The 12,916-nt window shown below is 31.7% G+C and overlaps 1 protein-coding gene across 1 annotated transcript; it reads left to right on the forward strand.

Moving 5' to 3' along the window:
- Positions 1-2,665: 2,665 nt before the first annotated feature.
- On the forward strand, positions 2,666-5,669 carry LOC126707002 (inactive protein RESTRICTED TEV MOVEMENT 2-like). The gene is made up of 2 exons (XM_050406589.1): positions 2,666-2,880; positions 5,119-5,669. Exons 1-2 carry the CDS (start codon positions 2,751-2,753, stop codon positions 5,490-5,492), a joined length of 504 nt encoding a protein of 167 aa, XP_050262546.1. The 5' UTR covers positions 2,666-2,750; the 3' UTR covers positions 5,493-5,669.
- The last annotated feature ends 7,247 nt before the right edge of the window (positions 5,670-12,916 follow it).

Here is a 12,916-nt window from a genome sequence, read left to right on the forward strand (position 1 = left end):
AAAAAAAAAAAAAAGAGGACCTATAGCAGCGTTCCATAAACAGTACTATAGGTTTTGGTCTTACAAGGGCTTATGGTGGCATTTGTAAAACGCTGCTATAGGCAAAAAAAAAAACCACCGATTTACCTATCCCACCTATCCCCACTTTCTTCTTTTCTTTCTTTTCTCTTTCTTTTTATTTATTATTTATTTCTTCCTTTCTTCTTCAAGTCACACGCCTCCTTTGGCTCTTCTTCCTCTTTTTTTTTTTTTTTTTTTTTCTTCACTCTTGCACAATTCTTTTATTTTTTTCTTTTGCTTCTTCTTCTTTTCTTCATCTCAAGCACACTGATTTGAAGCCATGCTGCTGATCCAACCACGCCAGTTAGCCCTTTCCCTTCCTCTTTTCCTCCCCTTATCTCTCTCTCTTTGTTTGTTTGTTTGTTTTTTTTTTTGGTGTATTTTTTTTTCTGTAGATCTAGTGTTTTATTTTTTATTTTTTATGTTTGGTTAGTAAGAAAATGGAGGAAATGATGAAAATTTTGAATGAAGTGGATATTCTAGCAATATTTGTGTCTATGTCTTGATTTGGATTTGGGTTTTGATTTTGAATTTTTTGGATCTGTGCTTGAATATGTGCTATTGTGTTGCTGATATTGTGCATATGTTTAAATCTGGGTTTGTGTTCTTGAGCTTGTGCTTTTGTATTTTTGAGCTTGTGCTTTTGTGTTCCTTGAATGGATTTGGTGTTGGATTTGGGTTGGTTTTGTTGAATGAGAGGAGATTCATGGGTTTGTGTTCTTGTATTTTGGAGTATGTTGTGTTTGATTTTGAATTTTCTGGATTTGTGTTTATTTTTGAATTTTTTAGGTTTGTGTTTGTATTTTGTTTTAATATATATATTTTTTGTTTTGAATTTCTTAATTTAATTAAAATTTTAATTTTTAAAATTTGAAAGCATTAATATTAATGCTTTCAAATTTTAAAAAGTTTAAATTTCAATTTTTTTTTTTTTAAAAAAATTTTGATTATGAAAAATTAATTTTTGTAATCAAAATCTTTTTTTTGTCAATGGTTTTTGTCTATAGTGGCATTTTGAAATTCTGCTATAGCCTTTTTTTTTTTTTTTTTTTTTTTTAACATAAAGGTTTATAGCAACATTTTAAAAATGCCACCACTATAGGGTATGGACCTATGGTGGCATTTTTGTAACGGTATAATAGTGATGTTTGTTATCATCACTATAGAAAATGCCAAATGCCACTATAGCCCAAATGGGCCTATAGTGACGTTTTTAAGACCTATAGCTATAGGTCAAATTTTTTGTAGTGATAATGTGCTACAAGATTATTATTATTATTATTATTATTATTATTATTATTATTATTATTATTTTTAAATATATCAATTTCTTTAATGTTTTTAGATTATGTCACTCATATATATATATATATATAATGTCATTCAAATACAATGGCCTAAAGAAAATAATTAAGATTCTTATCACTTGAAAAACATGATAAATTCAAATTTTTGGATATCAATTGACAAAATATATGTCAAGATAATCTTATTGCAGTAGAGTTAAAATCATATATTTGAAATTATAGACATATATGAAAGCATTCATAAGTGTGAAAAGAGTGAAGATGAAGTATATCAATGAAATTTGACATAAATTATGGATGCTTAGACCTGTTTTTTAAAATTTTATAACCAAAATAAACGGCTTTTCAAAAAAAAAAAAAATTATGTTTCCTAGTTTGTGTTACTTAACAATAACATGATATTCATAAAGAAAACCATGTATAAATAAATAAACATTCAAACTTTGATATGTATTCTCAAATTGAAACTGAATGTCAATCACTGTACATCTAAAATTAAACACAACTATTAGATTATTTTTTAAGATATTAGATTGTGAAATTAGTTTTGAAGTTTTTAGATTTCTTATATATTTTTATTCTTTATCAAAGCTATCCAATAGGCAATTTGTAATCCTTTTTCTTTGTTTTGGAACCTTAATAATGTGTGGAAGTAAAACTTGTGTTTGTTTTAAGGTAAACTAGAATTCTTTGCATTTGTGCAATTTTGTTTTGGTTAGTAATATCAGGATTTGTATAATTATATACAAGTATCAATTTGTTGAGCTGAACTCTTTTGTGATATGGATAGTGAATTTAAAGTAATATATTTTATATTAAATAATTTGCTGCATGATTTACTGAATGGCAAATACATATTTCTTTTTAATAAAAAAAGAATCATATGAAAAATATAGATCAATATGACCAAATTCATTTATAACCCGCCTAAAATAATAATATGTTTTTTACTTGAACCGTACGTTTTTTAAACCTGAACTTGACTCAATCTGCCCATTTTTCCACGTCTCTACGTAGCTAGCAATTTTTTTTTTTTTTTTTTTTATATAGAATCTCGTAGCTAGCTAGTTGTTAAACAAGAGTCTTGTCTTTGACAACAAATGTTAAAGTAAGGAAAGAATAGAATATAAATTGTATCGTCAATGCAAGAGGAGATCATCTACAGCACACGTCAAGAAAGATTGGTTGTAGAGACAAGGAATCTCCAAAACCGTAGAAAACCAAAAAAGAGATTCTATTTCAATATGTAAAAGAAACATCTTAGGTCGTCAAATTAATACTATAAATATAAACAGCATTACGGGGATACCTTCTTAATTTCAATCAAGTAGTTCTTCATACATCCTCCAGACCAAAGTGAAAAAAGAACTGAAGCCTCCATTAATGGAAACCAAATATTGTGCTTGTTCTCACACCAACTATTGTGCTTGTGCGCGCGTATATGAGGATTTTGAACCCTACTGCAAATGGCATAAAGGGGAGGAACGTGACACTCTTGAAGTCCATCTCCAGGGTACAGTATATTTTTCATTTTACCTGGTCCTCGTTTGTAGAGATTTTTTTTTTTTTTTTTGAAAAATAATATTATTTTATTATTAATTGTTAAAAATAGCGGTAAAATTATTTGGAAGAGTAACGTGATTTTACTTTATGTATTGAAATTTCAAATTTGCATTGATATTATATTTCCAAAATATGATTTCAATTATATTACATTTTACATTGAAATCGTGTTTTTAAATTGAAATTATGTTTTGTAAACCTAATTTCAACACAAAATTTGAAATTTCAATACTAAAAATTGTGTTTTTTTTAATGCTCACAAAAGGAGACGATTATTCAAAATAATTTCCCGATACTGTTATTTTTAATCATTATAAATAATATAATATACTATTATTTTTTCAAAAAATCCCTACTTTGTGAGTTTGCACTTACATTTATTTGTTTGTTTGTTTGAGAGAGATTTGTTTGTTTGTTTGAGAGAGAGAGAGAGAGAAGAGGGGGGGGGGGGGGGGGGATTCTTCAATAAATTAACCAATAAACACAAAACAATATATTTCTAAGGTAAAATGACTGTTAGAATTAAAATCTTTGAAACTTCATTTAATGTAGTATATATCAGGTCAAATGTGGTTTAAGATTTTTATATTCATTCAGTCTGAAATTCAACAGATAGAAAAGTTCAAATATTAATTCGAACTATGCCTTATAAATTATAAAATGAATTGATTAAAATGACTGTTAGAATTAAAATCTTTGAAACTTCATTTAATGTAGTATATATCAGGTCAAATGTGGTTTAAGATTTTTATATTCATTCAGTCTTAAATTCAACAGATAGAAAAGTTCAAATATTAATTCGAACTATGCCTTATAAATTATAAAATGAATTGATTAAATGAGTAGATTTGTATCCAAAATTCATATTGTTATGCATGCATGGTAACGAGACAGAGTTTAGGGGGACTATTGCATTTCCAGGCAGATGTGGTAAGGGAGATAGAAGAGAGGAGAGTTGATAAGAAGGTAGTTGGAATTAATATGTTAGTTTTAATACATTTCCATCAATCTTTCAGTCTTTCCACTTACAAGCTAGATCCTCCCATTTCATTGAGAGAGAGAGAGAGAGAGAATCATGTCATTTTAAAATTTCATGTTTAAAATTTTATTTCTTGAATTTAATAGTATATAAAGCATCATGTCATTTTAAAATTTTAAATGATGTTGCACTAAATACATATTTAGATTTATAAGATTTAATTTAGCAATAAAATGGATTTATTTCAAATGAAAATGATCCTAATACATCTTCCTCTCTGCCATTGATTGATTTTTATTGTTTGTCTGGGCTTGCCTCTAAGTTCTTCGGCCAAGACATAATATTCTAGAGATAATAACCTTTGAATGATCAAGCAACAGAATTTAAACTCAAATAAATTTTGTCGAAAAAATTGTGATACCCTTTGGGGTCTTAAGTTTATATTCAAAGAAGGTGCGTATAAACACGATAAGGCTGTATAGAATAACCTCAAGTTCCTTCGTTACCCTCAATCAATGTTCAAATAGGAACTTTTGAAATAAAGAACCAATTTCTTATTCGATGGTTTTGAGCAAAGAAGTGAAGAGCCATATTGTGTTATTCACATAACTATTTTTGGCTCAAACTTTGTCAAAAAATACCTTTTAAAAAACTGTTATTTTCTAACACTCAACTCACAGGGCCAACTCCATTATTAAAAGAAAGAAATTACCTAGATTTAACCGTAATTTAGAAAGGACCAAGACTTACTTGGATTGAGTTTTGCTATAATTAATCAACCATATAGGTTGCTTGCTATATAATTTAAGAATATATTTAGATTTTTTAAAATTAATTTGTTTCACGATTGAAGTAGTTTTGTGCAGAACTTTTTATCAATTGTTATATATTTGAATTAAATTTGGATGAATTTAATTACACAAAATCAATTACTATTGTTGATTATTAATTACACAAAATCAACTAAATATCACATGATATAACATTATAACTAGAGTCAAAATCACATTAGTCATTTTAGTGGATTTAAATGGGAGTACATCTTCTGCCAAAAACAAAAGGTTAATATATATATATATATATATATATCCAATTAATTATTATTATTATTATTTAGTTCTTACAATTTTGCTTGCCTTGAAATTAAATCGGCTCTACCACACTGGTGATAATGATTAATTTCTCTTCTATCTTAATTATATTGTGCAGATTTCAACAAGGAGCAATTAAAGGCTCAAATAAACAACCATGGGGTCCTAAAAATCTTTGGAGAACGTCCTTTAAAGGAAACTAGATGGAGCCGCTTCAACAAAGAAATCAATGTAGATAAGAAATGTAAAACATGTGCAATTCAGGCAAAGTTTGGTAACGGCGTTCTTTCTGTAATAATGCCTAAAACTGGGCTCAGACCCACAGAAAAAGCTATAATATTGGATGGAATCTGCTGTAACGAACTTGTGATTGAGAGATCAATTTTAAAGCAAAATCTGGGGATGGCTGTGAAAGTCTTGGCGGTTGCTGTGGTGGTGGCTTTTGGAGCTTACGCAACTTACAAGTGTACTCGATCAGCCTTGTCTGCTTGAAAACTAAATGTTGTTATGTACTTTCAGCTTGTATAAAATAAACACATCTTTCTTAATTCCTTAATTTCAAATTGTAAATCTTGGTGCAAAATGGAGTGTTCAATTTGAATGAGAATCAATTCAGCCAAAAAAAAAAAAACTTGAATGAGAATCAGCTTCATCTACCATTATATGCTATGTTTTTGCCCTCCTGGTCTACCCATCAAGCTTTCTTATTTTATTTTTTATTTTTTATAATTTGTCTTCAAACATATGACATTTTATAGTTGACAAACTTGATGAACTTGATCTCGATGATTCTGTATATTGATTGATACTTTAAGTGTTGGGAGGTGCATGACACTTAATAGAAGTCCAGCCCATGTAGGATTTGTGCCCAAGATAATGAGCTTGCCATGCAAGCATTGATGGAATTCTATTTCAATTAGAAATATGTGACCGTGGTTGACAAGTCCTAGAATCCTACTCCAAATATAAGGAGTTGTGTTTAATAATTAATACTTGTAAGAATCCTAACTCAAGTCATGTTAGGAATTCATATTATGCTAGAAAAAGAAGTCTAAGGTGGCTGAAGCTTTTCTGTGTATAAAAAGCATGTGGGTATGCTACATATTGAAGAGAAAGCAAAGAAAGAGGAAGCCGTACAAGAAAAAAAGAGAGAGCAGCCAAGAGAGAGCAGCTTAGAGAAAAAAAGATAGCCAAGAGAGAGCTGTGTGTGGAGAAGAAATTAAAAAGGAAAGAGCAAAGAGTTGCCGCCTTTTAGAGAGATAATTAATGTGTGTGAGAGCAAAGAAAAACAAGAGAGATTTTTCTTTAACCGTGAGACATACACAAGAATTATTGTAATTGATTTGATAAATTTTGGAGTTTGTCCCATGGTTTTTCCCTTCATAGAGAAAAAGTTTTCCGTGTAAATTTTGTGTTCTTGTGTGTGACTGTTATTTTGGATTGCTAAAACTATTGATAATATTATTTGGGACCTAATAAGTGGTATCAGAGTATAGATTTTGAGTGGAAGCAATGGCTAGAGAAGAAGGCAAGGTTTCAAGAATTGAAAAGTTTGATGGAACAGAATTTGGATATTGGAGGATGCAAATTGAAGATTATTTTTTTGGTAAGAAATTGCATCTACCTCTTTTGGGGATGAAACCTGATACTATGAAAGATGTAGAATGAAATCTTCTTGATAGACAGGTATTGGGAGTTATTCGAATAACTCTGCCAGGATTAGTAACACATAATGTTGTGAAGGAGAAGGCCACAGTGGATCTGATGAAGGCTTTGTTTGGCATGTATGAAAAGCCGTCGGCTAACAACAAGGTGCATCTGATGAAGAAGTTGTTCAATCTGAAGAAGTTAGAAGGCACTCCTGTAACTCAGCATCTGAATGAGTTTAATATGATCACAAATCAATTATCCTTGATGGAAATTGAATTTGATGATAAGCTTCGTGCATTGATTCTTTTGGCTTCTTTACCAAACAGTTGGGAAGTCATGAGAATGGTGGTGAGTAATTCAGCAAGGAAAATCAAACTTAAATATGATGGTATTTGAGATTTAGTTTTAAATGCAGAGGTTCACAAGAGAGATGTGAATATAGACAATGCACAAGATCAATCTTTTGTCACAGAGAACAAAAGAAGAGGTAGAAGCAAAAGACCTAATGATAAAAAAATTCAATGGTAAGTCCCAATCAAGAGATAGATCTTAGTTTAAGGGAACTAGAGAATGCTTCTATTGTGGGAAAAAAAGGGGCCATATAAGAAGAGATTGTTGGCATTGGAATAAAAACCAAACTAAGGTAAAGATAAAAAGAATGATAATGAGAAAAATACTATAGCTGCTGTGATTGCTGAGGATGTTTTGGTGCTTTCTATTGAAGAGCAAAAGTGTGAATATGTTGCTAAAAATGATGTTGAGTGGGTTGTTGATTCTGTAGTCTCCCACCATTTTATCCCTAGGAAAGAGTTGTTTACCACGTACAAAGCAAGGAACTTTGGTACCGTGAAGATGGGCAATTCTAGTTATTCGAAAATTGTGGGAATTGGTAATGTGTGCATTGAAACCAATTTTGGTAGCACTGTGATGTTGAAAGATGTGCAACATGTTCTAGATTTAAGGATGAATATGCTTTCTATATTGGCTATGGACCGAGCAGTTTATTGTAACTACCTTGGTAATGGAAGATGGAAACTTACTAAGGGATCATTAGTTGTTGCAAGAGGGCATGCTTGTTGCGATATGTATAGGACTCATGTGAAGATCTGTAAGAAAAAGTTCAATGAGACTAAAGATTTTGTGAAGACTCCAAAGATGAAAGTTGGGATTAATGATGTTGATACCAAGAGGGTGAAATTCTCATTGATTGATAGTGCTTCAGATGAGGAAGTAATAGGTGATGAAGAATATGAACATGATAAGGCTACATGGGACGATGATGAAGTGAAAGCTCATAGAGGTCTTGAGCAGGGGGAGCAATATCCTCCACTATAGATTGTTGAACCTCGTGAGAAGAGGACTACTAGAGAACATCATACTGTTAGCTTCAAGAATAATTGGGCTTCTGATGAGGGCGAGCCAAGGGATTGGATTAAAGAAATCCAAAATGAGATTAATTCTTTGAGAATGAAAGGTATTGACGTTGATGAGGTGTTCTCAGTACCGGTGAAGATAATGAAGAAGGTTAAGCTTGGAGTTGGCTTGACTAATATGAATTATAACTAAAGAGTTGGAATTGAAGATGTCCTTCCTTGATGGGCTGAGGGGGAGATTGTTGGATAGTGCACGACACCTAATAGAAGTCCAGCCCATGTAGGATTTGTGCCCAAGATAATGAGCCTGCCATGCAAGCATTGATGGAATTCTATTTCAATTAGAAATAGGTGAACGTGGTTGACAAGTCCTAGAATCCTACTCCAAATGTAAGTAGGAGTTGTGTTTAATAATTAATACTTGTAAGAATCCTAACTCAAGTCATGTTAGGAATTCCTATTATGCTAGGAAAAGAAGTCTAGGGCGGCTAAAGCTTTTTTTGTGCATAAAAAGAATGTGGGTGTGCCACATATTGAAGAGAAAGCAAAGAAAAAGGAAGCCGCACAAGAAAAAAGAGAGGGCCACTTAGAGAAAAGAAGACAGCCAAGAGAGCTATGCGTGGAGAAGAAAATAGAAAGGAGAGAGCAAAGTGTTGCCGCCTTTGAGAGAGATAATTAATGTGTGTGAGAATAAAGAAAAATAAGAGAGATTTTTCTTTAGCCATGAGACTTACACAAGAATTATTGTAATTGATTTGATAAATAGTAAATTGATTCGGAGTTTGTCCCGTGGTTTTTCCCTTCAAAGAGAAAAGGGTTTTCCGCATAAATTTTGTGTTCTTGTGTGTGATTGTTATTTTGGATTGCTAATATTATTGTTAATATTATTTGGGACCCAACACTAACTTTTGGTGCCTATTTTCATTCTTATCAAATTTAAGGGGATACTTTTTAGTTTGTCATCAAAATTAACCCATTTTCAAATCAAATTTACCCTAAGAATATTCAGATTTTCTAATTATTAATTAATTATCATTTATGAAAAATAAATAATTCCTTAAACAATCAAAATACATAATTATTCATTTGGATTATTTCTTGAATTAAAGTTCATCATTTCTTTGGATTTAAAATAATGGAATTTTGACATGTTATCAATTATGATTAATCATTTTAAGAATCTGATAGGCCAAGAATGTATTGACCTCTTTGGTAACTTAATCAACTAATTTAGCCAAGTGAAATTAATTAGATTCAATTACATGCAATAAGCGTGATAGCACAAACAAATCACCAACTATGTTAAATGCAGCGGAAAATAAATTTGACACATGTGATTTGTTTACGAATGGGGAAAACCACCGAGGCAAAACCCCACTCGGTGAATTTAAGGTCACCACTCCCAAGAATCCACTATTATCAAAACAAGCGGTTACAAATAAAAGGAATCCCAATACCTAATACCAACCTGCAGTTGAACCCTTACCCCAATACCCAATTGGACTTGTGATGTAGCGGCAATCTCTCTGTTCAATGCACGACTCCTAGTACGTGACTAACCAATGATGCACGAATCCCAGTACGTGACTAACTCCACAGCAACCCATTGATTGTTGTAGTTGATTTGCAGCAGCTTCACATAAAAACACCAATAAGATCTTTAATGTTGGTGCAAGAGACTTTGCTTGGTTACAGAACCCAAAGGCGTACAAGAAATGCAGTAAGAAATCTTTCTTCTATAGGAGGAGGCTAGGGTTTTAAAAAGAAAACCTTATGAAGCTCTCTAGAGTTAGATTTTTCTTTTTCCACCTCCTTTAAATAAGAGCTTAATGGGCTCTTCTATTCCAAATAGGTTTACATAAACCTTGGGCTTTCCTAGTCCAATAAGGATTATTCAAACCCACAAACCTTGAGTTTTTCTAGTCCTATAAGGATTATACAAACCCATAATCAATAGCCTTTTAGAATAAAAAGGTTGCTGGCTACAGTTTGAATTTCGTATGCTCGATAGATTGAGACATGTGTCGAGCTTTAATGAATCTCGACAAATCGAGCTTCTGTCAAGGAGGTATAGAGACCTGTAGATTGCACTTTTCTTAAGTAGTTCTTAAGTAATCTTCATGTCTTCAATTTAACCATTTGTAATGATCATCTTGAACCTGCTTAGATATACCCAAATACAAGTAAAGTGCTTTTTGTCAAAGAATATGTCAATTACATAAAAATATGTCCTAAACAATCTCCCTCTTTGGCAATCCATGACAAAACCACAAGAGTACATTGAATGTCCTAGAATACATTCTACTCAAAATTACAAAATAAATAAGCCTAGTCTAAAAGATCTAAACCTTGGAAGTTGCTGCAAGAAGAAGGTTCGAAATATTGACTTGGCTTTAACTTGTCTTTCCTGAAAGGCACTAAACAAAACACATCAAGGTACCATGTGGAAAATAATGACAAGTTAAATAAACAAGAAACATGTGTATAAATAGAGAAAAGAAACAACACATGTGAGATAAAGAATGAAACACATACATCATCATCAAATATAGAAACAACACATGATGTATGTAAATGGTTACAAAACCAAAAGATACACAACACAAAAAATATATCAATATCAAAGTGTATCAAACTAACTCTCCCCCTAAGTTAGTTACATCAAAAACTTTCTTCCCTTTAAAATGAAGTTCTCCCCCTAAGTCTATTACTCCCCTTAAGGAATGACATTCAATTCTCAAAATTCTCCCCCTTTTTGAGACGATTGTCAAAGGGCATAAAAAGTCAAAAGACTTGACCGAAGATAGACAAAAAACAGACACAAAGGGAACGAGGAGAGCAAGGAACCATAGACCTACAAGAAAAAGAAAACAGAATCACAGTGGGAAGAGGTACATGAAAGAAAGAAAAGATAGAACAATGCATGGCAATGTTATAATGACCATAGAATGCAATGCATGAGCATATAAGATCAATTAAACAACACCCATCCCAAAAATTTTAGCAAGACACAAAAAAAAAAAAAAAAAAAAATTTCCCCCTAAAAAGAATGAAACCTATGTCTAAATGCATGAGAGAAGAAGAAATAGGAATCAACAACAAAAGGATCTTGATAAATCGAAGTATCTGTCAAGGATGTGTCGAGAAGAAGCCCAGAAACCTCGATGGATCGAGAATCTGTTGAGGATGTGTTAAGTAGACAGAGAGCAAAAGAATTATTCTCGATGGATCGAGGATCTGTCGAGGTTTCTATCAAGGATGATAGAAAAGAATCTGTTGAGGATCTGTCGAGAAGTTGTCAAGCTTGAAGAAAATAGGTTTTTCAAGAAGGGAAAAACACATAAAGATGAATGCAACAAACAAGCTACTCAAACAAAAATCCAATCAACATATTAAGCTCCCAAAACATCTCTCAACAAAAAAAAATGCAAAGCATTCATGATCCAAAACACACACAAAAACAAGTCAAGACAGTTTAATGAGTATTCATTAACACATGTATTCCTTGTGATGGCCAAATCACATTGTACCTGTCAAAAGTAGCAAAGAATTTTGCTTGTTGTGTATGAAAAATATCGTAAGATTGCATAAGTGTCTACATGATATGACGATTTGAGATATGAGAAAATCAATATAACTCACACACAATCATAACTACTTGATGGGCATTATCACCTTCGAGATGCATCCTATAATTCTCACATCTCCTAGAAACACGCTTGCAACCATATTTAAAAGCATTTTGTTTATTTTGCTTTCGATTTTTCTTTGCATATTTTTTCTTTTGAGCATATCATGCATGGGCATATAAAAGAGAAAAAAAATACCCAATTATGTTAAGCCAAAAACATCATAATTTTGCTATGCCGAAGCATACAGATGTTATTCATGATTGACGAGTTTTAGTGGTGAGATAGTTATTTATGCCTTTCTCTTGGGATTTTTTAGTCCTTCTCGTCAAAAAGAGTGATATGAGTATTAATTATAAGAGATTACTTAATCTTACTCATCATAAACACAAGTCACAAAGCTCACTTGCTTAGTTGTGCGTAGAGATGCTCATCTAAGCTACAAAAGATACAAAGTTTGGAAAACTTTGTTTCAATGGCCATCAAAGGTACACAAGTACCAATGTACACAAAACACACACTGTTTTTATATTTTTCTGATTTTTCAATTTATGCAAAACAAAATAAAGCAAAACTAAAAACAAACAAACAAAAACATGTTGAACAAAGTAAAGCATAAAACTAGATGCATATGCATGAAAGCATGATTCCAAAAAAGATAAGAAATCAAGCAAGAGAGTTAATGTACGAGTCTTTGGCCGTGAAGATGAAAATGCACGTGTCCTAGTATGACTACTAAAGGACATAGAGGAATTAGAATTCAACTGAAATTGAGTCAAAAAGCTCAAAGCTTTTAATAACTCACCAAGAATAGGTACAGAGCCTTTAGACAAAGGATGAGACCTATTTGACACTCGCTTATGAGGAAACAACTTGAAACAATTAGGACGAGTGTGACTAGAAACACCACAATGGTGACAAACATGAGTAATTTTCGAACTACTATGCTTCCTAAAAGGAGGTATAACCTTAGAGGTTGACAAAGACCTTAATTTAGGACAATTTGGCCTAATATGACCAACAATATGACAATGATGACAAGTGGGGACAAATTCAGAATTTTTATTCTTCCTAGAAAGAGTTTTAGACATAGGTTTAGAAACTTCAGCATTAACATCAGAATTTTTAAATGGAGGAATATAAAAATCTTTTTCTTTTGAGTTAGGCTCAGTTTGGCACTAGTTAAATTTTCAACTAGTTGCTCTTCCAAACTCTTAATTTTTTCAACTTGAGATGAAATTTGATTTTTAAAATTCTCATTCAA

Source organism: Quercus robur, chromosome 11 (assembly GCF_932294415.1).
Source record: "Quercus robur chromosome 11, dhQueRobu3.1, whole genome shotgun sequence".
Lineage (NCBI taxonomy): Eukaryota > Viridiplantae > Streptophyta > Magnoliopsida > Fagales > Fagaceae > Quercus > Quercus robur.